Consider the following 25,248-nt stretch of genomic DNA (forward strand, 5'->3'; position numbering starts at 1 on the left):
GAGTAAGCCATAAATTTTCAGCAACTTCTCAGGATTCCCCAGGACACAAAAGATAAGGATGGGGTGGATGGTAGTGTTGCGGCTCCTATGAAGCACAGAGAAGAAAGACTGATGGCCTTATTAGCTTTCAAAGGTGTGTTTTCCACACACAGGATCTTAAGCATTCCTTTAAAAAAGAATCCAAAATAAAATCAATTTGGGAAATTCTGGGAATGGATTATTGATACACAGAAGGATCCCAAATGTATTATGCTAATAAAAGTAGCCAGACCCTCTATTTTTTTCATTTACCTGTACAAGTGAGGATGTGTGCGCAAAAAGATCTTTCTTTATGCAGTCACATCATCAAACAGCTCTATGGAATGCACTCCAGATCATACTGCAACCCAAATGCCGTCTGGTCTAACTTCCTATCCACACCCTGGCTTGTGCCAGCTCTGTCACTCTCCTTGCAAACCTGCCCTCTCTAGCCTAGTCTCTACCCCACAGCCTGAGCAATCTTTCTCAAATGCACCCAAACTCCCTCAGGAGGGTTCCTGCTTCCCTCATTGCCCGTGGGACTAATTCCGAACTTCTTAGCTTCACGTTCAAGGTTCTTTGCTACTTGGCCCCACCTGGGAATGGTTCCATCCGTCTTCCTCTGCTTCTCTCCTGTATCCTATGGTCCAGCCGAATTTCCCTTCCTGAAAGCACACTTCATGCTATCTGATCTCCTAACCTTTAGCTGCACTTTGACTTCCTCTTAGCAAACCCTTGGCCGCCACCACTGTCTGGTGTAAGCCTACCCATCCTTCAGTTCTGGACTTAGCTACATCTTCTGAGAAACCTTCCCAGAAGATCTCACTAAAAATAAAACTTCTATTCTCTGCTCCCATCGTGGGCACCATCCTCCGGCCTTTAGCCTTTGGAAATGCCAAGACAATCCGAAATGACAACTCAAGCCGCTTCGGGAAGTACATTGACATCTACTTCAACTCCAGTGGGGTGATCGAAGGGGCACGCATCGAGCAGTTTCTCCTGGAGAAATCCCGGGTCTGCCGGCAGGTAAGGCCTCTGCCTACTACCCTGGTCCTGGGGAACCTCCCCTTGCCCTAGGATGGGAATCCGGGGACTGGGGAGGCTTCCAAGAGAGTTCCTTTCCGTCACTCTCATACCTCTCTCCCTCCTCCCGGGAGCCCCACAGGCCTTATCTCGCTGCCATTGAGCCCTGGCCTGAGATGGGCCAGGGACCCCTAAAACTGGATAATGATGGTCCGTCCCCAATATTCAAGGAAATGATAGGATTTTCTGTTTTGAATTTTCCATCTATATAATTGTTATTATTTGGTGTTTACTACTCCTCACCTCTATTAGAGTTAATTCTGAGGCCAGGTAAGTCCTCAACTGGAGGTGGGTATATCTTCAGATGTATTGGGGGCCCTGTCAGAAGGACCTAGATAACACTGTCCAAAAGACCACCTGGCCAGGAAATGAGGTGGCATATGGTTTGCATTGTCCCATGGGGCCTCATACTCACAAGGGCCCACATTTGGTTTAATGCTCTGTTGTCACCATCTTGAAATTCTTAATAACTTTTAGAGAGATTCTCCATGTTTTCATTTTGCACTGTGCCCCACAGATCAAGTAGATAGTTGTAGCTGACAAAGACCCCAAAGTATGACAGCCATATCAGCAGAGTTAACACAGCCTTGTTGGGGGTAGGATACCCCACTCATGTAATGGTATAACCCCCGTGTGAGTGTGCATAAGCATGCATGCACACACACACATGAAGCTTCAGAACGGGGACATGCCACTGAAGGGGCTGGAGATGTGTATGGGAACAGGTAGACACCTGGACACTGTGGCGAGCTGAAGGAGGAAGCTCACCTTTAGTGACCCTTACCTGCTGCCAGGTGTTTCCCCTGTGTTATCTCATTAGATCTTCACAACAACCAAGAGAGACAGGTCTCTTTGTCCCCATTGTATAGATGAGTCCAGGGTAACTTATCTAGGTCCCAGAACTAGGAGAAGGTAGAGTCTCTCAGACTCCAAAGTTTGCTCTCTCCAGAAGTTTATAGTTCTTCACATAATGGTTGGTGAATTCACAGAATTTGGTCCTCATAGAGACATCCCAGAATGAACAGGAGACTTCTAAAGCATATCAGAGACAAGTCCTGTCTGTGATAAGATTAAAAATTTTGCGGGGTGGGGAACTTCCCTTGTGGTCTGAAGGTTGGGACTTCATCTTCCAATACAGGGCATGCAGGTTTGATCCCTGGTCAGAGAGCTAAGATCTCACATGCCTCGGGGCCAGAAAATGTATAACAGAAGCAGTATCGTAACAAATTCAATACTTTTAAAACGGTCCATGTCAAAAAAATTTTTTTGGCGTGTAAGTGGGATTGCAGAGGCGGACACGACTGAAGCAATGGAGCATGCATGCACGCACTCTCAGTAAATGTATTAGTGATGTGTAGAAAGGACATCCAATGGTTCTGAGGGAGAAGAGGAGGTCGTCTGAGGAGTGGGAAGGTGGGGGAAGAGAAACTCCCCCTTTAACACTCTATACTTGGAATTGCCTGAATTTCACAACAGAGATGTTCTCATAAATAATGTTTAAAAATGCAGAAGACCCAGCTAGGTAAACCTGTGGAAGTCAGGTCCCTGGGGGTCACGAGGTGATAGGAAGGCTTTGTCGTTGTTGTTTTTGCTCAGTCGCTAAGTCATGTCTGACTCTTTCGAAACCCCACCAGGCTCCTCTGTCCATGGGATTTCCCTGGCAAGAATAACTGAGTGGGTTGCCATTTCCTTCTCCGGGGGTTCTTCCTGGAGGATCAAATCTGTGTCTCCCACATCTCTTGCATTAGCAGATAGGTTCTTTGCCACTGAGCCACCAGTGAAGGCTTTACCTAGACTGTAGAGTCGGGAATTCTGAGTCAGAGAGCCTGGATCTGAATCCTGACACCTTGCTTTGCCTGTGACTCTGGACTGCGGGGGGCAGTCAGGCTACAGGAAAGTGCAAGGAGTGATTACAAGGAGTGACATTCTGGCCTCGGATGAGGACAGTGACCAGGCATGCTCATCCCTTGGGTCAATGCCAGAGCCCTGCTGGCTGGGGAGGAAGGAAACTGGGACAGGGCTGGGGCCGGGAGACAGTACCGAGGACCCACAGCCTCAGGGGAGCTGCTTACAAGCTCCTGGAACTCCCTCCCTGCCAGGCCCCGGAGGAGCGTAACTACCACATCTTCTATTGCCTGCTCATGGGGATGAGCGCCGAGGAGAAGAAGCTGCTGTGCCTGGGGACGCCCTCGGAGTACCACTACCTCACCATGGTGAGGCTGTCTGCCCCTCCCTGACCCTCCTCCCTTCTCCCTTCCTGCCCCACCCCTCCTCCCCTTCCCACCTCTCCCTGCCCTGCCTCTTACTATGGGGAAGAAGTAAGAAGGGCCAGGTCTTGCTCAACGTTGGTTTACAGCCTCATAAAAGCCCAGACTCTGGGTAGGCCCCTGGGTGGGGACTGGGGGCTCCCTTTTGCCCTTCTCCACTCCACCCTTCTGTGTTTGGCATACACTTTACAACCATCAGAGGATTACTCTTGACCATCAGAATCCTGCCCTTGTCCATGTGCTTCCTTGTTTTCCACAGAGGCTATAGTCCTGCCACACAAGCCTCACCTTCCTTTGGTCCTAATGGACAGAAGGCTCCTGGCCACCCCGTAGCTCCCCCCTCATTTCATCCCAGTCACCGTCCTCCTAGGTGCCCCGAGAACTTGAACTCCAGGAGAGCAGAGGCCTTGCTCAGTTGTGTCCCCACGCCTGGAACATTGCCAGACAATCAGTCTCACAAGTGGGGCTTGTGTTGTTGACAAGAGAATGAATGAGATCCAGCTCTCAACGCTCTCTCCTGCCTAACCCCTGTCTCCCCTGTCTCTGCCTGAGGCCTTCATCATCTCTTGCCTAAAGCATGGTGCTACTTTCCTACTGAGTTCCCCTTCTCTGCAGACTTGACCCCAAATCTATCATCCACCCCACAGATCTCCCATACAGGGCGCCTGACAGACAGTATTCCTGATCACAGCTCTTTGGAAGTTCCTCGTGGCTCTTTGGCAAGGTTTCCAAGTCCCTCCAGATCCCACCGTCTGCCAGCCCCTCCTCCTCCACATGAGTCCAGCCTCTTTGCCTCCCATCTCACAGCCTAGCTCAAGCTGTTATCTGCCAAAACCCTCTCTCCCTGTGCTGCTATAAAGCTCACCCTGTGGAACCAGCTCAGGTGCCTCCTCCAGGAAGCCTTTCCCCAGTTCCCAGGAGGGCTGGCCAAGCCCCCTTTTGTCTCAGCATCTGCAAAAGCCTATGACATAATCTTTCTGCCTCTTCTCCTGGATGTAACAGCATGCAGAGCAGGGCCAGCTCTCTCCATTAATGAATTCCCAGTAAGTACCCCAGTAGGTACACACAGTGAGCCTTAGAAAGTGTTTGTTAAAGGAATTAACCCATGATATTCCCCCAAGAGACTGAGGCAGGCATTACCATGGATGGTTGACAAATAAGAGGCTCAGAGAAACTGAATGAATTAGCTATGGCCACATAGCTATCAAGCTACCATAGAATTCTGGGTCTATATCACCATAATTCTGCCTTTGGAAATACCTTTGTGTATTTTATGAGCTTGGTCCTCTAGGTGGTCCCATGGGACCCACCCAGAGCCAATGAAGTATCACTTATCAGGGCCCTTTGGCTGAGTCCCTGATACATCCCTGCCTTGCTGGCCCTACAATGGAGAAGGCCCCCAAAAGCTGATGTGTTCAATCTTTCAGGGGAACTGTACTTCCTGTGAGGGGCGCAATGATGCCAAGGACTATGCCCATGTCCGCTCGGCCATGAAGATCCTCATGTTCTCTGACTCCGAAAACTGGGACCTCAGCAAGTTGCTGGCCACTATTCTCCACCTGGGCAACGTGGAGTTCATGGGTAATGCTGTTTCCATCCAAAGTACACCCCTGAGGAGGAAGAATGGAGACTAGAGGAGGAAGAAATCCCTGTGGGTTCTCATCCAAAGGGCCCATCAGAGTCACAATGTGTTGGAAAAGTACATTAGGAATTTTGGCTGTAATTTTAGAGGTCTTGTGGAGTTAGGGCAGAAGATGCCAAAGCTTAGGGCCCTCCAAAGGTGAAGACATTGATCAATCATCCCAAACTTTTGGCTGGAAACCCAAAGTGTAGGCAAAGCCGTGCATGAACCCGCCAGCCATTTCTAAGCGTCCAGTTGGTCTGGAGACTCAACTGTCCTGGCCTGTTTTGTTACTGCCCCAAGTGCCTGACAGAAATTACTGACAATCCTCTCTGGAAGAAAGCAACAGCAACACAGAAAGACAAAAAGATGGAAAATATAAAAGAGAAAATAGGAGACCTAGAAGATACAGTGAGAAGATATAGTATACATTTAATTAGAGTTCTAAAGGGAAAGAGAAACTGTGTGTGCAGCATGGAAAGACAAAAAAGATGGAAAACAGGAACTTCCCTAGTGGTCCAGTGGCTAAGACTCCCTGTTACCAATCCAGGGTGTCCAGGCTCGATCCTGGGTCAGAGAACTAGATCTCACATGCTGCAACTAAGAGTTCACATGCCACAACTAAAGGACCCGAATGCCATAACAAAGACCCAACGCAGACAAATAATAAATAAGTAAATATTTTTTAAAAGATGGAAAATATAAAAGACAGAGTAAGAGACCTCAAAGATAGAGTGAGAAGATGTAGAATACGTTTAGAGTTCTAAAGAAAAAGAGAGGGTTGGGACTTAAACAACACTTGAAGGGATTATGGCTGGCTCTAGATCTAATGAAAGACACCAACTCACACAGCAGTGGAAAAAAAGACAGATTTTTCAATAAACTCTTCCAGACCAATTGGATATTCATGTAGAAAACATGAACCACTATCTCAGATCATATAAGGAAATCTACTCCAGCAAGCTGTAGCTGGGTGACCAAACCGGGCACTTCTGCTGATAAAAAGTGGGTGCTGATAAGCAGGGGGCCTCAGGACATGGAATACTATCAAACGTGATGTTGAGGAAATGAAACCAGGCAAAAGAAGGCAGAGAGCTCACACACAAAATTTAAACACAGATAAAATTAAGTGCTACAGGGCTTCGCTGGTGGCTCAGTGGTAAAGAATCTGAGACTCATGTTCAATCCCTGATCTGGGAAGATCCCACATGCTGTGGAGCAACTAAGCTACAACTATGGAGCTTGTGCCCTAAAGCCCAGGAACAGCAGCAGCAGAAGCCCACACACTGCAACTGGAGAGTAGCCTCCACTCTCTGCAATCAGAGAGAAAGCCAGTGCAGCAACCAAGACCCGGCACAGCAGAAAAGAGATAAATAAATTTTTTTTAAATTAAACACTACAGAGGAATGCAGGTATTTAGATAACACATAAGTAAACAGGTAAAATTAAATGCAGTTTAGTGATTAAATCAGTGAGGGACAGGGAGGCCTGGCATGCTGCAGTCCATGGGGTCACAAAGAGTCAGACTTGACTGAGCAACTGAACAGCAACAGGGATCGACATATAGGTAGTAAAAAGATAAGGAAAAACCAAGGAAGTGGTTTCTGTGGTGGTCAGGAGAATATTGCCTTCCGTGGAGGAGCTGGTCTGAGCAGGAAAGGTCCCAGCTGTTTGTGAAGCTCTGGGTTTGGCTTAAGTGGTTGCTTCACAATGCTGACATAATAATTATCCGTTATAACATACCTTTGGGTTTTATGCATTTCTTAAAGCATATGCTTTAGTTTACAATTTTTAAGTCTAAAGAAGGAAAAAAAATGACAGAAACAGCTTTCTTTCCTCCCTGCAGCTCAGCGGCCCTAAAGGGAGGGACTCAAAGGGGAAGGATTGAACCAGTAGGTGGGTCAGGAGACCTGCTGAGCTGGGCCCTGCTTCATCCTTTGCTGAATGAATGAACACACCTAGGTTTCTAAGGACAGCAGAGCAGATGGAATGAGACCAATGGGTCATCCTCTCCCTTGATAGACCCCACCTGCCCCACCAGCACCAGACTTCTCCCTCCAACAGCTTCAAACTCCCCTTTGAGTCAGGATCTCAATCTGGGCAGAGGGGGACATACCCTATGAACAGTGGTTAGAATCAAAATGTTGATAGTCCCCAGAGAGGTCACGACTCTCAGAGGGGGCCTGGGAGAGGCAGTGCCCCTCACCCAGGGATGGTTGTCTCTGAGGCATGCATCTGGGACAGCCTCCCTGGGGCCTCTGTCCCATCCCTTCAGGCCACTTTGCCTCTCAGGGTCATTGCTTCTCTCTGCAGCTGCGATCTTTGAGAACCTGGACTCCTCTGACGTGATGGAGACCCCTGCCTTTCCCACTGTGATGAAGTTACTGGAGGTAACTCTGCTCTTCTGTACGCCAGTCTCCTTTTTTTTGTGAGCAGCCTCAGGGCCTGGGCTGAGAGCCCTTCCCAGTCTCCAGTTCCTGCCTCCCAGGTTCTCACTCACCCTCTCCCCTCCAACTCCCCTGTGGAGCACTGCAGGCCCTAGGTGTGGGAATCATGGAGTTAATCATTAACTAAGTCCCTGGAAATGTTCAGCGTGACTTGAACACGTGTTTCTTGCCCTTTCCCTGACCTTCTTGCTCTTCTACGGCCTTTACTCAACTTTCTACCCCACCCATTCCCCAGGTTGTCCCCACTCAATCAATCTGAGGCCTTTACAGCAAGACATCCTTGCCCCATATCCTGGTCCCCAGGGCTTCTCCATGAGTTGTGCTCTTCTGGGCTGATGGAATGTACTCAGACCACTCACCCTGTGTGTTATTTTTTGCTGTTGTTATTTTTTGGCTTTGCCACACTGCTGGCCCTGTAGGCATTTAGGCTGTGACCGCTGATACTTGCACTTTCTATATAACTTGCAATGCAGGAAGCTCAGATTCCATCCCTGGGTCAGGAAGATCCTCTGGAGATGGAAATGGCAACCTACTCCAGTACTCTTGCCTAGAGAATTCCATGGGCAGAAGTGCCTGGTGGGCTATAGTCCATGGGATTTCAAAGAGTTAGATGACTGAGTGACTGACACTTTCACTCTCACACAGCATGTGGGATCTTAGTTCTCCAGTGAGGGATTGAACCTGTGTCCCTTGCATTGCAAGCATGGAGTCTTAACTGCTGGACCACCAGGAAGTTTCCCCTGCACATTATTAAAGAGATCAAATAGAGCCTTGACTTGGAGGACAAGTGATGGGGCTTTGTAATCACACCCCACTAACAGATTCAGTGGGAAATTAATAGAATCAGAAGGGGAAAAAAGCCATCACAGTAGGTAGGTACTTTTTGCTGCTAATGTTTTTCATGTGGTTGCAGGGTTCTTAGAAACCTTGGGGGCTTGCCAGCCAAGTCTTCTCTGTATGTGGGAGGGACTTCATCCAGACTCCTCTTGCTCATTTGGGCCTCCAGACTCCAGGCAGTAGTGACTTCGGTTGAAGTGTATTCAGATGTCAGTGGCCAGGCCTCAGAACCCTCCATGCCCACTGTTTTCCAGGGTCCACCCGATGGTGGGCCCAGTACCAGGAGACCAGCACAAGACTGGTCAACCAAGCAGCCAGCATCCTCATGGCCCACCCAGCTGGTGCATCCTTCCCTGACACTGATATCCCAGTGCTCAGACTGACCCTGGACCAGTCCTGCCCAGCATCCTGACTCTGGTCCTAGTCACAGGCATCTCCCATTCTCAGGCTTTGGGCATGGGATGTTTGGTAATGAGAGAGCATGTTGGCACCAGGCCCTGCTCTATCAGCTGTGATGCCAGCCCCTACCTGCCTTCCAGGTGAAGGACCAGGCCCTCCGAGACTGTTTGATCAAGCACTCCATCACCATCCGCGGGGAGTTTGTCACCAGGCCCCTGAACATCACTCAGGCTGCAGACCGGAGGGATGCCTTTGTCAAGGTGCAGAGTTGTGGGAGAAGGGGCCTACATGTCTATGTATTGAGCGTAGCTCCTTTCCTGGTGAGTAGACAGCAGGAAAGGGCAGAGAGCTGGGCAAGTCCTGACTCTGCCAGTCCCCTGTCTGGTGACCGTGGGCTGCCCAGACTCTCCAGGGTGGTTTCTTGCCTTAAAGTAAGAGTAATCTCCCTCAGTAGGTCCAGTGCCTGCAGCCTTCCCAGGTAAACTTGGAGAAAGCAGCAGCCTTCCTCTCATGCATCAAAGCCGTGGGTTCTACCCCATGTCTCTACAGGGCATCTATGGGCATCTCTTCCTGTGGATTGTCAAGAAGATCAATGCTGCAATTTTCACCCCACCTGCCCAGGACCCCCAAAATGTGCCAAGGACAATCGGCCTCCTGGACATATTTGGTTTTGAAAACTTCCAGAAAAATAGGTATGGAGGTCCCCGCACCTGCTTTCAGAAAAATGAGAGATGAGCTAAGTCCTCCCTGAGCCAACTGGAGGGCAGCCATTCCTCTCCAGACTGGCCGGGAGCAGGGCCTCAACTCCGCTCACAGACGCCAGGGTGAGTGCCTCAGCAAGACTGTGTCCTTCCTCAGTGAGGCAGTTCACGCACATCCCCTGGCATCCACAAGCTGTCTAGGAAAGGCCATATGGCTAACAGCATCATGAGAGTCAGGCTGACACTCCAGCATTCATCATCCATCTCAAGCTATCCACTCTTCTCACAAACTAGAATGAATTATCACGTGTGGTTAAGGTGAAAGTGGAAATCAATAACACTAATGTGACTGCATCCTTAGGTGGGCTATCATAGTAGGTGATGGGGAAGGCAGGGGCTTTGTGGTCCATCCCCAATTTTTCAGTCTGACAAGGGTAAGGTGAGGCAGGACACTTCTGACCCAGTGTCCCAGACTGGAGGCTGAAGAGCTGGAGAAATGAAGCAGGTCAGAAAAGTAATTCCCAGCTAAGACTGTGATGAAGACTGGGGTGGAAGTAGACAGAGGCAGCAAGGGGAGCCAGGCCGTGGAGCTAGATGAGGACAGGGGAAGTATCATCAAAGGGCCAGATGAGGAAAAAGGAAGGGGGACAAGCAAGCAGGAAGTATCCTACATGTGCAACCTTGCTTACCAACGTGAACCTGGTTCATTTAAAGCCCTGGGTGAGACAGAGCCTAAGTCTAGTTCTACTCCCAAATGGAATTCAGGTCTGCTCACCCAAAGCACAACAAAGCCAGTCTACTGACACCAGGTTGTGGTGAAGTAAAGCATAGCACTTATTGCAGGTCTAAGAAGGAGAACAGGCAGCTCATCCAAGTTTGAGGCAGCTCAAAATCCAAATTTCTTGATGGCTTTCAAGTAAAGTTTTTTAAAGGCAATTTTAGGGGTGAGAGTCACAGGGTACATGATCAGCTTGTGGACTCTCTTCTCATTGGTTGGTGATGAGGTAATGGAGTGATGTTTAAGGAATCTTAATCATCAGCGTTCTGGTTCCAACCAATCTGGGGTCTACATGTTTGTGACCGGCATGTGGTCACCATACTCTACCTGGGCAGGGGCCTTAGTTTCTGCAAAACAACTCAAAGAGATCCATTAAGTCATATGCACATCTCTTGAGGAAGGACTAGGACTCTGTTTTATCATGGCATTACTGTTCCTTGACTGCATTGCTTCACTTCCCTAATTGGTCTTGAGTCTGCTCTTAGGACTCAGAGATGTCATAGGAGACTAAAGCCTTTTGCTACAAATGGGGGACAAGGAGGGAGTTTTGTATCTAGGAGGGCCCCCCAGGGTTCTGCTTGGTTTTAGTCCCAAGTGGAGCTCTCTGGGCACTGTCAGAGGTGCCAACGGGCTCTCCTGACCTTGGCATGCCCCTGCCCAAGGTCCTATCACCAACTTAGATACGCCCCAAGGCTGAGAAGGCCCCTTGGTCAAGATGCAAGCCATTCTGAGTGCAAGCACATTGGGATTGAAGGCACCTAGGAACCAGCTCACTGTGGGCAGGTGGGATGAGGCAGGGCTGGGAGAACTCAGCCCAACATGACAGAAACTCTGAGGAACAGTAAAGTAAAAAATGATTCCTATCATTGGTTTCTGGCCCTGAGAGGGGCAGCTGAGCAGACCAAGCATATCTTTGGCCACTGTGGAGGTGGAATAGTAGTTTATTTTGGGGGATCTGAACATTTAATCAGGGACACTCTCCCCCCCACCCCCTGTGAAGGAGCCACAAGCTGGGTTTGCGGCAGGGCTGCAGTCTGGGGCCCACCTGAAGGAGCAGGGCCATGTCACTCAGCACACAGTCACTCACCCAACCTGCCTTTTGCAAGGGTGCACCGAGTACTCTTGTCAACTGAAAAAAAAGTTCATGACCTAAAAGTTGAGACTTATGTTTTATTCAGCATACATTCCTAGAACTTCAAGCCCAGAAGACAGCATCTCAAATAATTCTGAGAAAAATGCTCCGAGGAGGCGAGGGTGGAGCCAGGATATATAGGAGTTTTTTGCAACAAAGGGAAGGTAGAACATCAACAAATTATTGTTAATAAAAGGAAACTAGATATCTCAAGTTAAGGAATTTAGCACTTTTCTGTGTATGGGAAGATGCAAGAGTCTGGGTTCACTGAAATCATTCCTTTGATGTGAATCTCAGATATCTGGGGCCAGTATTCTGTGTGTTCACGTCCTGAGTTTCTTCAAGCTGTACTGTTGTGAGTGGCTCCAATCTTATGGGGCTTCCCCAATGGTTCAGCAGTAAAGAATCCACCTGCATGCAGGAGATGTGGGTACGATTCCTGGGTCAGGAAGATCCCCTAGAGGCGGAAATGGCAACCCACTCCAGTATTCTTGCCTGGAAAATCCCATGGACAGAGGAGCCTGTCAGGCTACAGGCCAAAGGATCTCAAAGAGCTGGGCGTGACTGAGGACTGACCACACAGGCAGTCTGACGACTGCTAGCAGGCCAGTATTCCTGGTCTCCATCCTGAGTTACCTCAGGGCTCATTGCAGGGGTGGCTGCAATCGCTGATGGCTATAACATCACTCCACACTGTCCAGGTAGTGGGTTAACAGACCTGAACAATCAGCCTGAGGTACCATAAGGTTTTGCATAAATGGGCAACCCATCCTGAGGAAGAAATGCTAAGTGAGACCCAAAGGATGAACCAAAAGAGCAGGTCAGAGAAAGGAGGGTCTCCGTGTGTGAAGACTTAGAATGAGAGAAGGGCAGGGTGCCCTGTTGGAGAAGGAGGTGGCAACTCACTCCAGTATTCTTGCCTGGAGAATTTCATGGACAAGAAGAGTGTAGCAGGCTACAGTCCATGGGGTCACAAAGAGTCAGACACGGCTGAGCGACTATCACTCAGAGTCCCCTGCGTCCATTCCCTGGCAGTGTTGGGCAGGCTTTCTACTGTGTCACTGTCTGTCTGGATCCTGAAAATAATGGGAGCTCATGTCCACAAGGATTCAAAGCAGGGGGAGAGCTGGCTGGTGGTGGGGATCAGATCTGCACATCCGGAAGCTCTGTCTAGTGGCCATGGAGAGTGGTTGGAGGGGTGAGGCTGGAGGCAGAGAGAGCCACAAGGCGGTTGTTACTGTGCTCCAGGTAAGAAAGAAGGGTGACCTGGCTTAAGGGAGCAGCAGTGGGAGTGAAAAGAAGTAAACAGATCAGGTGCTGTGTTGGAAAGAGCGTAGACCGGACTTTGGCAACTGATTGGAGTTGGGGAGGAAGGAGAGGTGTCAGGTATGATAGCCTGGTTTCTGACCTGAGCCAGGGGTGATGAGTGGAGGGATCATTTCTGGAGATGAAATGGAGCCCAGGAGGAAGAGCAAGTGGGAGGATTGGGGGAGTGTGTCTGATTGATGCAAAGGAGCCCAGCCATCAATGACGGGTCTCCAGAAGCTCGTCTTACTACCAAAGCCGCTTGCCCGTGGGTCAGGGTAGCTACTGGACCCTTGGTCCCCCAGAGATTGTCTCCATGTCAGGACAGCCTAACTTGGCAGAGGATCCTGCTGGGGACCTAATGGAGTCAAAGTCAGGGCTTGATGCTAAGTGGAGCCTCCTCATTTCTCTGAATCTGTTTGCTGTGGGATGGAGGAGGGGATGGAGGCAGAGGCAGAGGAAGAGGTGTTTGGGGGTGTGCTCTGTGGGTGCACATGTGTGGGGCTGTGTGCCAGGGGTTGGCTGCAGGGACAACCACGCCAACCTTGCCCCCTGTAGCTTCGAGCAGCTCTGCATCAACCTGGCCAACGAGCACCTGCAGCAGCTCTTTGTGCAGCACGTGTTCATGGTGGAGCAGGAGGAGTACCGCGCAGAGAGCATTGCCTGGGACTACATCCACTACACCGACAACCGGCCTACCCTGGACCTGCTGGCCCTCAAGCCCATGAGCATCATCTCCCTCCTGGACGAAGAGAGCCGCTTCCCACAGGTGTGCCCCTGGGCCCGCCACCCCTCAAGGGGAGACCCCATGCCTGGGAAACTCCACGGCTGCTGAAACCTCTGCCTGGGGGTTGACAGAGTAGTCCCAGCCTTTTAGCCTTCCTCTCCTTCAAGGCTCGCCTCCTGGAGGAAGGCACCTGAGTCCGCCCTCACTTCTACTCCTCAGCATAGATTATTTAGATTCAAGAACACACCCCCAAAGAGGGTTGGTTGAGCCTTGTGGGCCAAGGGCTGCATGGAGTGCAGGACAAGGCAACACTTTCCTTCTTGCTTTGGGGGACTCTGCATGTTTCTGGGGAGATGGACTCTCACAGGTAGTCAGTAAGAGCTCTGATCCAGAGAAGGGAGATGCTCTGCTCCCTGGGAAGGCTACAGCCAGTGAGCTGGCATTCTCTTTTCCTGCCTCAGCCCTCACTCAGGCAACAAGCCCCTGCCCCCGACACATCTGCTTGCTGTCTGTAGAAAGGCTCTCAGTCATTCTGAACCCAGTTGCTTTGCCCTTTGAGAGAGCCCCTGAGACCTGGGGGTGTACCCAGTGGCTGGGCTCTGGGTCCTCGGCCCATAAGGCATCTGTTCTTCCAGGGGACAGATACCACTTTGCTGCAAAAACTGAAGAGTGTCCATGCTAACAACAAGGGCTTCCTACAGCCCAAGAACATCCATGATGCCCAGTTTGGCATCGCCCACTTTGCTGGCGAGGTGCACTACCATGTAGAAGGTAGGTGAAGCTCCTCTCCACAGTCCCTTCCTTCCAAATCTGGAGCACCCAGGGAGGCCATGGAAAGAAGGCTAGGTCATTTGGCAGAGCCAGCAGTGGGACAGAGGGAATGGAATGGACCACGCATGTATGTTTGTGTTTTATTTTGTTGGTAATAGTTCTACTGAGAGATAACTCACATACCATAGAATTCACTCATTTGAAGTCTACAGCTCAATGGTTTTTTAGTATATTCATAGAATTATGCAGCTGTTGCCACAATTTTAGAACATTTACATCACCCCTCAAAAGAAATCCCCATTAGGGGCTTCCCTGGCAGTCCAAAGGTTAAGATTCTATTCTTCTAATGCAGGGGTTTGCATTCAGAAAAACAAAAGGAACTCCTATTAGCAGTCATTCCTCATTGCTCCCCAATTCTCCCCAACCCCAGCAACTACTAATTTCTGTCTCTATGGACGTGCCTGCTCTGGGTATTTCACATAAATGGAATCATACGCCAGTGTGGCCTTTGTGACTGGCTTCTTTCACCTGACATAACGTTTTCAATGTGCATTCACATTGCAGCATGTTTCTGAGTTTTGTTTCTGTATACTGCAGTACCACCTTCCACAGCACAGATATGCCACTGTTTGTTTATCCCTTCATCAACTGATGGATATTTTTGGCCATTATGAGTAATGCTGCTATTAACACTCATGTACAAGTTTTTATGTGGACATATGTTTTCACTTCTTTTGGACACATACCTAAGAGAGGAATTGCTGGGTCATATGGTATTTCTATTTAACTTTTGGGATAAGCACCAAGCTGTTTTTCAAAGTGGTTGCACCATTTTACATTCCCATTAGCAATGTATGAAGTTTCCAATTCCTACAGCTCCTTACCAACACATGTTAATTGTTTTCTTTTTTTTAATTGTAATTACCTTATCAGATACAGAATTTGCAAATATTTTCTCCTATTCTGTGGGATATCTTTTTGCTCTCTTGGTAGTGAAAATGTATATGCTGAGAGAAGCCTGGGCATGTTTTTAAAGATTTTATCTGTCTGTTGACTGTGCTGGGTCTTCATCGCTGCACGTGGGCTTTCTCTGGGTGCGGCAAGCAAGGGGTCCTCTCTCCTTGTGGCGTGGTATGAGGGCTTCTCATTGTGGTGGCTTCTCTTGTTGCAGAGCACAGGCTCTAGGGTGCAAGGGCTTCAGTAGTTGTAGCATGCAGGCTCAGTAGTTGTGGCATGTGGACCCTAGAGCTCACAAGCCTCAGTAGTTGTGGCGCGTGGGTTTTATTGCCGCATAGCATGTGGGATCTCCCTGGACCAGGGATATAACTCATGTCTCCTGCGTTGACAGGTGGATTCTTAACCACTTGACCACCAGGGAAGTCCCAAGCATAGTTTTGATTGGAGAAATAAGGGGCTGAGGCAGTCAAGCTGCCGGTGTGCTTAGAAAAATTGGAGAGGTGGCCAGTGTGTGCTGCGATCGGGAAAATGAGGTGGAAAGCCATAGGTCACTCTGTGTGGCTTGTAAGGAGAACTGAGGAGCTACTGTGGTCTAACTGGGAACTTGGAGTCAGGGATGCTCCAAGTACACTTTTCAGGTGGAGGGACAAGGCAGCGGGAGAGGCTGCTGTTTTCACATGGATGAAGGCAGGTGTTCCTAAATCAGGGGATTATTTCTGTTGGAGAAATGAGGAGGTAAGGGGGCTCCTTTATAACTCCCACCAGATCCTGGCTTTGGGGTTTTTCTCAAAGCTGGGAGACCAGAGCTAGTGGGACTTCAGAATTCCAGACACAAAGACACTGCGCACATCAACCTCCATGGGCTACTCAAGGCCAAGTTCTAGTTTTTGAAGTGACCTGAAACTTCCATGTATGCTAAGATTAAGGTAGTTTCTTTAGGCTTTCGGAGTACAAGATTCTGTGAATGCTCCTTAAAACTGAGCCTGCTGGGTTTTTTTCAGTGCCCTACTATCTTCATGACTTAAGTCCTATTACTCTGTCTTTTGGCGAGGATGGGGTGGGGGAAAGTTTGCGCCCAGGTGTGCCTCAATCATCCAAAGCACCTGGGGCGGGGAGGCTCTGTCTAAGCCTGGAAGGGCACAAGGTAACATCACGTGCCTGCTCACCCCATCTGCAGAAGGCAGTCTTCCAGCACTGAGCTGGGAGAGGGGCCTATGAGCCAGCCTACTCTTCAGGTGGCCCTGGAGCCAGGCAAAGCAAGCTTGCTCTCACCACGCTCAGCTTGGTGAGGGCAGCTCGGTTCGAGCTCTTGGCCCAGTCTTCTCCTCTGACAGCACCTGCTGGCAGAGAGGGAATCAAGCTTCCTTCTTCCACCATTGACATGGCCTTCCCAGACCTCACATGAGGCTGTGCAGGCATGCACAGAGCACCCCACTAAAATGGGGTGACTTAAAAGGAGAAGACAAGTCAGAGTCAGGTGCTTGTGAGGTGCAGCCCTCAGCAGGCCCCCAGTCATTGTCTGGCCTGGTTTTGAGAAGCAACCATCCTCTAGCGCCTTCTTCTTACAGTTCTGTGCCCTGCCTCAGGCAGGTCCACGCTCTTCCACGGCGGGAGGGGAGATGTGCTGTCCACTCACCCCCAGACCCACACTGTCCACTGGCCAACATTGCCATAGCAAAGTTCCACAGAGAGGTACAGGCATGCATTTTCTCACAGTTCCAGAGGCCAGGAGTCCAAGACAAATGTCAGCAGGACCAGTTCCTTCTGAAGTCTCTCTCTGGCATCTTTCTTGTTCCCGTGCATGTCTGTGTCCTAATCTCCTCTTCTTGTAGGACACCACTCCGACTGGATTAGGGCCCACCCTAACAGCCTCATTTTACCTTCATTACCTCCTCAAAGGCCCTCTCCCCATACACATTCTAAGGTACTATGGGTTAGGGCTTCAGCATATGGATTTGGGGAGCAAACAGCTCAGCCCATACACGCCCCCCTCCCTAACTTCTAACGGCTCACTCCTTAAGCTGGAGGGGCCTCTGGCTCTAGCACGTTGTTCCAAGGTCCCAGAGCAAGGTTGGTAGAAGGGCCTTGGGGCACCCAGGCCCTCAGGGTCTCCTTAATAAGCGACAGACATGCTTCATTCCCAAACCTCCTCTGTCCAGGCCCATGCATGTGTGTGCACACATGTGTTCACTCAAGTGCTCACGTGTATGTGCACACACTGCCTGTGGGCACACATTCAATTCCAAGACCAATGCAGTTTATACTTATAATGAGGAAAGAAATATGTCTTAGGACCTCATAATCAGCAAGTCACCTACTCCTGCCCCCTATCCGTGAAGCCAGGAAGCCAAGTGGTGTTTAATTTCTTTCCTTTCCCTGTTTCGGGCTTCTAGGAAGAGCAAAACAGCTGTTTCCGACCCCTCCCCCCCCCAGCTGGTTCCACAGGGACATGTGAAGCAGCTGCCCCCGCACAGACTGGCTGCTGGGCAAGGGTCGGCCTCCCAGCAGGAGTGGCCAGGCCTTCCCGTCCAGATTGCAAGCTCCCTGGACGCAGCCAGCCTGCCAGATTTTCAGAAGTTATGGGGATGGGCAGGCTTCTGCACTTTCTCCTTTTCCTTCTCTTCTGTTTTGGCTCTTATATGTAGACAAGCAGTTGGCTCAATCAGACTTGCCCAGGGTTCCCCAGAAATTCAGAGCCCTGACGAGAATTCATAGGCACCACCCTCGGGGAGGTCTGAACTGCACAATGAATGGACACTCCATCCGCTGTGCTGTTGGTGGGTTCCCAGGTGGACATGGCAGTGACAGCGGGGGCTGGGAGGGGAAGGGACTCGCTCCCACCTGTGGTCCACCCGGGGAGCTGCGGCTGATGGAACAGATGGGAAGGCCCCAGGCTTCCCTGAGCTGAATGACAGGGCCCAGGTGAAGGGCCACACAGGGCAGATGGGAGCCATGTGTGGGTCAGTAGGGCCTCCTGGAATAGATGATGCTTGAGCTGTCCTTGAAGCAGAAGCCAGCATTATCCTGGAGGGCTTAGGAGGGAAGAACTCCCCAGAGATCTCTTGGGGGCCATAGGCCATCAGGAGAGGGGAGACCCCTGGGGTGGGGCACAGGTACTAGGGGAGAGAGGAGACCCCCTGGGGTGGGTGCAAGCTTGGATGAGGGAGTTTGGGGTGGGGATGGTAGGTTGTGGGGGCTGCAGTGTGCAGATGTGACATGACTTGGTGCTGAGCGGAGGCACTGGCTGCCAAGACGTGGGGAGATGGAGGCTGGCATGGTGGCCTCCTGCCTGCACCTCACCCTCCCCTCCCCAGTCTGAGCTGGCGGGGGTTGGGGGGCTCTGCTTCCCCGCAGGCTTCCTGGAGAAGAATCGGGATGTGCTGAACAGGGACATCCTCGCCCTGGTCCACTCCTCCCAAAACAAGTTTCTGCGGGAGATATTCGGGCTGGAGTCCAAGGAAAGCAGGCGGGGCCCTGGGACCCTCATCCGGGTGAAGGCCGGCAGCCAGCAATTCAAGGTGGGCTCTGCTGGCCCTGCTCTGCCCCGGGCCTGGGGGGCAGACAGGCCTGGAGAGGCCCCGCTGCCTGGGGTCTGGGGTCAGAGATTCTCATTTGGGGTGCAGAGGTAGTGAAAAGGGGGTGAGGTGCTGTGGGGGTGGTGGCCAGGGGCAGGAGCACGGGACTCTGCCTGCTTCCCAGTGAGTAGTGGTCTCTGTAGGACTCACTGAGTTTGTTGGTGTTATTTCTTTCTATACTGGTCTCTGTGTGTTTTATGGGGGGTGTGGAGTATGTGGTGTATGCATCTTTGTGCAGTGTCTAGTATGTGTGTGTGGTATGTAGAGTGTGTGTGTGTGGTGTGTGGGGTATATGTGTGTTTTGTGGGTGTGTGTGTGTGTAGATGGGGTGTGTGTGTGTGTGTGTGATGTGGTGGCAACAGCCCTGGGCCAGCTGATCAGGGAGGAGGGAGCAGGGAGCCCCTGGCACTCCTCAGAGCAGCCTAGGACATCATGGCAGGGTGGGGGTCTCCCTTCACCCCTTAACAGTGGCTGTTCCAGAAAAGCCTGTGAGTCATCTGAGGAGGAGCTCCCCCACCCCTGGGCCAGGAGATGAGGCTGGCGCACTGGCACAGGAGCTGTGGGTGCAGGCATAGGAACCCCCAGCCCCCTAATCCATGCTGTAGTCAGCTCTGGCCACACTGAGGTGCCCCACCCCCACCTCCATGGGAGCTCCTAACGCTTTAGTGCCCAGGGCCCACAGCATGACCACACGCAGAGCCAGCCAGAGAGGCACCAAGGAGCTATGAGGCTTGTAGGAACTACCCAGGTCTGGAACCAGGTGTAGCTGAGCCAGACCCTCTGCCCTCATGGAGCCACGCTGGACTCCACAGCTGAGGCCGGAGCACAGCCTGGTCCTGGCCCTTTGGGGCCTCCAAGGCTTGTCCACAGGTTTCAGGGAGCAGGAACGGGAGGAAAATGCATTATTTTAAAACCAGGAGAATGCTGCCAATTGTTACTATACCTGCCAGGGATTCCATCCTATTCTCAGAGGCATTAAAGCATGAATTCGAGTCTCCAGACTGATGCAATTTGGCAGTATATATGCCAAATTGCTCAAGTGCATTTGACCTTGGAAAAATTTGATCAAGGAGCATCACCCAAGATCAGTATGGCACAAAAACACACACTACTCTTGGCCCAAGGCTTTCCTGGTGGCTTAGTGATAAAGAATCCACCTGCAATGCCGGAGACACAGGAGACTCAGGTTCGATCCCTAGGTTGGGAAAATTCCCTGGAGGAGGGCATGGCCACCCACTCCAGTATTCTTGCCTGGGAAATCCCATAGACAGAGGAACCTGGTGGGCTACAGTCCATGGGGTCACAGAGTTGGACACAACTGAAATGACTGAACACACACTTACCCACTCTTGGCCTGGGGCTTGGGTTTTTTATTTTCTCTTGCATCCATCATTTTAATACATTTTTTAAAAACTGTATACATTTACAGTAATGCTTACAATGTACAGTACATAACATTCAAAACAAGCATACAAAATCTACACAAAAACTGAAAAATGTAGAATGGCAAGGTAAAAATTAGCATTGTCTCCTCACCCTGGTGCATCTCACTTTGGGGTCCCCACTCCTAGACAAGAGGCTTGCCCAGCTTTACTTGCCTCTGGGTTCCCAGTACCTACTGGGTGCCTGCACACAGTAGGCACTTGGGGAACCTATGCTAAATGAATGGATGAGCGACTGGATGAACGTAGCCCAGCCCACCTGTGGGACCTCAGCAGAAGCCCTCTCTGTGCCATGGGTCAGCTGTGCCTTGGACTGAGCTCCACTTGTGCCCTGTGCTTCTGTCTATAGTCTGTCGATTCCAGCAAGCGGCCCTCCACCTTGGCTGGCCAGTTCAAGCAGTCTCTGGACCAGCTGATGAAAATCCTGACCAATTGCCAGCCCTACTTCGTCCGTTGCATCAAACCTAATGACTACAAGAAGCCACTGGTAATGAGGGCAGTCTGGGGACCTGCACAGGACAAGGGGAGGTATCTAAGGGAATGAATCTGATGGCATCTGGAGTCATGTCATTCCCTTCACCAGTGCCTGGGCAGCTTTAAAGCTCTCTGCCCCCATTTTACAGCTGGGGACACTGAGGCAAGGTGGCCAGTCTAGACCATTTGAAGGTTGGTGACCTTCAAGGCTTTGGATCTCCCAGACCTCAACTGTCTTCACGCTGCCATTCACTTGCGATTGGCCAAGTGTGCTGCTTCTCTGAGCCTCAGTTTTCTCTCCCATAAATTCTGGATCTGCCAGCCTACGGGGAGCAGCAAGGGTTGCACATGACGTATGTGTGTGTGTGTGTGTGTGTGTGTGTGCCATATCTGCATAAGTAAACCACACTCCATAAGGACAGCAACCAGTACTGTGATTTTAGAGGCTGACATCAACTACTGGTCACTGAGACCTGAGGCCATTAAACCCCTGGAAAGTGGCTTTATCTACTTATGTGCTGGGTGGGAGCCTGCTGCCTACACAGTCCCTGGAATTCCAGCTAGGGAATCCCATCCAGAAACTGCAAATTTAAAGGCTTCCAGACATGAGAAGATGCCATCTGAAAGGAGATAAAATGATTCCGAAAAAAAGTCTTATGAGAGAAAAAAAATATTAACTAATAAATTCCTTTTTTGAAAGTATAAAATTATATGAAATTCAGGCTGGCCCAGGAAATCCAGAATGCATCTTCCTTAAAGGCACAATGCACAGATGTTAGATAGTAACTGTGATCCCAAAGGCCCTCTGCCACAGGTGAGGGCCTGAGGGTCATGCTCAGGTCTTGTGGGTGCCCCTGGCTGAAACACCTCTGGGAGATGGCAGCTCCTGTGCAGGTGTAGGGGAACCCAGGCTGAGGGGCCAGGTGGGCTCAAGGTTGGAACTCTGGCTCTGTCACTTAAGAGTACATCTCTGAGGCTCAGGCACCTCATCCTTAAATTGGAGCTAAGTACCCCCTCCAAGTAGAGCTATTGTAAAGATTAAGGGATAAACAGCAGGTCCACAAGAAATACTGGACAAATGGAAGCTAACTAGCTGCCCAAAACTGCTGGGTGGTCCTTGACCCCAATAGCAGTTGCCTCGGTGGCCCTCCATGTTTCCAAGTGGATGACTGCCTGCTGGTAGGCTTGCCAGATTGGAAGGCATGCCCCTAGTCCCCAGACACTCCTGGTTCCAGATGGAGGGGGCCCCTCTAGGGTGCCAGCCATGGCTGAGACCCCATACGCTTGTGCAAAGCATTGTGACCAAACTCCTCTACAAGTAACTATCTCTGGAGGATGCAGAGACTAAATTGATTACAATATTTTCTGAGTCTAAGTAGGAAATGTACTTCTTCCTTCCACTAGAGTGGGAGGCATAATGGTGCCCCTGACGGAAGGATCTCAGGGGCAGAGGTCACCCCAACATTGGCAAGGTCAGGAGGAAACTGTGTTCTTTGGGATCACTGTTTGGGGGCATTTAACAATATTTTAAATGTGGCATATGCAAAAAATTTTTCTATTCCTCATACTCTGCATATCCTTAAAATGAGGGAAATATTTGCTCTTCTTGTGGATGTCCTAGTTTGATGTGATGGACTTTTATCTCCTTGGAAACACTTACAGGACTTTTCAGCAACTTCAACCAAATAGCTCTTCAGAATAGAATTTTCATGAAACCAAGTGTTTGCTTCGTCCCCTGCCTTTGGGGACAGCGGCAGAGGTGGTGGCAGGTGGTTGGGAAGGGGTCGGCCCACGCTATCAGCCTCTCTCCTCTACAACCGCAGCTCTTCGACCGTGAGCTGTGCATCCAGCAGCTGCGCTACTCGGGGATGATGGAGACCGTGCACATCCGCAAGACCGGCTTCCCCATCCGCTACTCATTCGAGGAGTTCTCACAGAGGTTCCGGGTCCTGCTGCCTAGTGCCGTGCACACGGAGGTGTGTGTCCCCGCAGTCTGGCCGGCAGGCCCCAAAACACAGCGTGCACACCCTGGAAACCCGGGCGCCTCAGGGCGCCCCCAACCTCCCAGTTCAAAGAGGGCTCAGGGCCCCTTCTTGATGCCCAGGGGCCGAAGCTTTGAATTGACCCGTTTCTGCTTCCCTTCTCTGGAGGTTCGCGGCTGAATATTTTGCTTCTAGGAGCAACCAAAGTTTAAAGCAAATACTCCGTTTTAGGGCAGAATGTCACAGAGGTGATGTGTGGCCAGGGAGCAGGAAGTCCGTCCTATCCTGCCCCCAAACACTCAGCCATCCTAAAGTTTGGACTGCCCGTGTCCAGGGGCCACACTGAGACCCCACGGCCTTGGAAGCATTGTGGTCTCGTAATCCTCTGGGCCCCATCCTTGGTCCAGGGTGCCGGGTGCTTGTGCCCTGGCCCAGCAGCCCCTGACGATGACTCCTGTGGGAGCAGAGAGACCGCGAACCCTCAGAAGCCCTGAGGCGGGACCTCCGCCGCCTGTGTGACCGCACCGAGCCACTGCTCTTTCTTCCTGCAGCTCCGGAACAAGTTTCGTCAGATGACCCTGCGCATCGCCGAAAGGTGGCTGGGGACAGATAAAGAATGGAAAATGGGAAAGACCAAGATCTTCCTGAAGGTGAGAGCCTGAAGCCTGTGTGGCTGGTCTGGTGCCCGTGGGCGCCCGCGCCATGCCTAGCCCCTGCCCTCAAGGAGCCCTGGTCGTAGAGAGCCGTGCCAGGGGAAAGGGAGGCGAGGAGTCAGCGAAAGAGCCCAGCCCAGCCTGTGAAAGCCCGGGCCGGTCATAGAGAACCGCGCTAGGGGAAAGGGAGGCGAGGAGTCCCTGAAAGAGCCCAGCCCAGCCTGTGAAAGCCCGGGCTGGTCGTAGAGAACCGTGCTAAGGGAGGCGAGGAGTCCCTGAAAGAGCCCAGCCCAGCCTGTGAAAGCCCGGGCCGGTCATAGAGAACCGCGCTAGGGGAAAGGGAGGCGAGGAGTCCCTGAAAGAGCCCAGCCCAGCCTGTGAAAGCCCGGGCTGGTCGTAGAGAACCGTGCTAAGGGAAGGGGAGGCGAGGAGTCCCTGAAAGAGCCCAGCCCAGCCTGTGAAAGCCCGGGCCGGTCATAGAGAACCGCGCTAGGGGAAAGGGAGGCGAGGAGTCCCTGAAAGAGCCCAGCCCAGCCTGTGAAAGCCCGGGCCCGTCGTAGAGAACCGCGCTAGGGGAAAGGGAGGCGAGGAGTCCGCGAAAGAGCCCAGCCCAGCCTGTGAAAGCCCGGGCTGGTCGTAGAGAACCGTGCTAGGGGAAAGGGAGGCGAGGAGTCAGCGAAAGAGCCCAGCCCAGCCTGTGAAAGCCCGGGCCGGTCATAGAGAACCGCGCTAGGGGAAAGGGAGGCGAGGAGTCCCTGAAAGAGCCCAGCCCAGCCTGTGAAAGCCCGGGCCCGTCGTAGAGAACCGCGCTAGGGGAAAGGGAGGCGAGGAGTCCGCGAAAGAGCCCAGCCCAGCCTGTGAAAGCCCGGGCTGGTCGTAGAGAACCGTGCTAAGGGAGGCGAGGAGTCCCTGAAAGAGCCCAGCCCAGCCTGTGAAAGCCCGGGTGGCTTCTTAGGAGAGGACGTTTAGGACAAGACCTAAGGAGACAGACAGGCTGCCTCCAAGCTACTGAGCAAGAGAAAATGACCTGAGGGAGGTCTTCCACTGTCCCCCGGAGCAGTCTTTGCTGCCGGGAAGTCTGCAGTCAGTCCTGGGGAAGCCCCATCTCTGCCTCCCTGGGGAGGCGGAGCTTCAGGGAAGGCGGCAGTGTGGACCCTGCCCTCTGAGAGCTCATCCTTGGCCTGGTGGGGCAAGCAGCACCACTTCCCACCTCCCACCTCCCTCTTCCCTCTCCATCACCTTACAGGGAGGCCCAAGGTCACAACTGAGGCAGCCTCCAGTTCCTGAGGCTGGCTTTCGGGCCCTCCAGGATTTTGAGTTGGGTCTAAGGGCGAGAGTGTCAGTGTTCCCTAGCCCCTAGTGTAAGTGTTGGAGAAAGCAATGGCACCCCGCTCCAGTACTCTTGCCTGGAAAATCCCATGGACGGAGGAGCCTGGTGGGCTGCAGTCCATGGGGTCGCTACAAGTCGGACATGACTGAGAGACTTCACTTTCACTTTTCACTTTCATGCATTGGAGAAGGAAATGGCAACCCACTCCAATATTCTTGCCTGGAGGACCCCAGGGAAGGGGGAACCTGGTGGGCTGCCATTCTATGGGGTCGCACAGAGTCGGACACGACTGAAGTGACTTAGCAGCAGCAGTAGCAGTACAAGTGTTTCAGCTGACCTTTGGGTAGGTCAGCAGGGTGAGGCGGAGGAACAAGAGAAGATCAGGGCCAGAATCAGGGCTCTGCCAGCCCACCTGGCACCACACCCCATCCCCACTGCCCCTTCCTGAGGCTTCCACTGTCCTCTTACCCCATGGAGCCTGCCCACCAATCCTTGTCTGTCCTCCCAGCCCCAGCTCTCCAGTGGGCCTATTGTGGATCCATCATTAGTTAGTCTAGAGCTGAGACTGTGGGGCTTAAAAAGGAAAGAAGAAGAGGGCTTCAGACTCTACTGGGACAGGTGACTCCACAGAGGGAAGACGTCTGGGGAATCCCACGGTGCTACCCAGTAGGGTGTGGTTTAAAACAGGGGTCCCCAACCTCTGGATCTAATGCCTGATGATCTGAGGTGGAGCTGATAATAATAATAAT

At 51.6% G+C, this 25,248-nt stretch overlaps 1 protein-coding gene across 1 annotated transcript in view; it reads left to right on the forward strand.

Annotated features, from left to right (window-relative positions):
- Positions 1-25,248, forward strand: part of MYO7B (myosin VIIB) — a 108,984-nt gene that overhangs the window by 50,630 nt on the left and 33,106 nt on the right. Inside the window, exons 6-17 of the mRNA XM_070463984.1 lie at positions 902-1,044; positions 3,201-3,314; positions 4,796-4,949; positions 7,303-7,379; positions 8,813-8,932; positions 9,222-9,364; positions 13,147-13,357; positions 13,951-14,086; positions 18,398-18,561; positions 20,410-20,547; positions 22,358-22,510; positions 23,068-23,166. Coding sequence (XP_070320085.1) covers positions 902-1,044; positions 3,201-3,314; positions 4,796-4,949; positions 7,303-7,379; positions 8,813-8,932; positions 9,222-9,364; positions 13,147-13,357; positions 13,951-14,086; positions 18,398-18,561; positions 20,410-20,547; positions 22,358-22,510; positions 23,068-23,166 — 1,652 coding nt within the window. The remainder of the gene's footprint in view (positions 1-901; positions 1,045-3,200; positions 3,315-4,795; positions 4,950-7,302; positions 7,380-8,812; positions 8,933-9,221; positions 9,365-13,146; positions 13,358-13,950; positions 14,087-18,397; positions 18,562-20,409; positions 20,548-22,357; positions 22,511-23,067; positions 23,167-25,248) is intronic.

Source organism: Odocoileus virginianus, unplaced genomic scaffold, assembly GCF_023699985.2.
Source record: "Odocoileus virginianus isolate 20LAN1187 ecotype Illinois unplaced genomic scaffold, Ovbor_1.2 Unplaced_Contig_10, whole genome shotgun sequence".
NCBI classification, from domain to species: domain Eukaryota; kingdom Metazoa; phylum Chordata; class Mammalia; order Artiodactyla; family Cervidae; genus Odocoileus; species Odocoileus virginianus.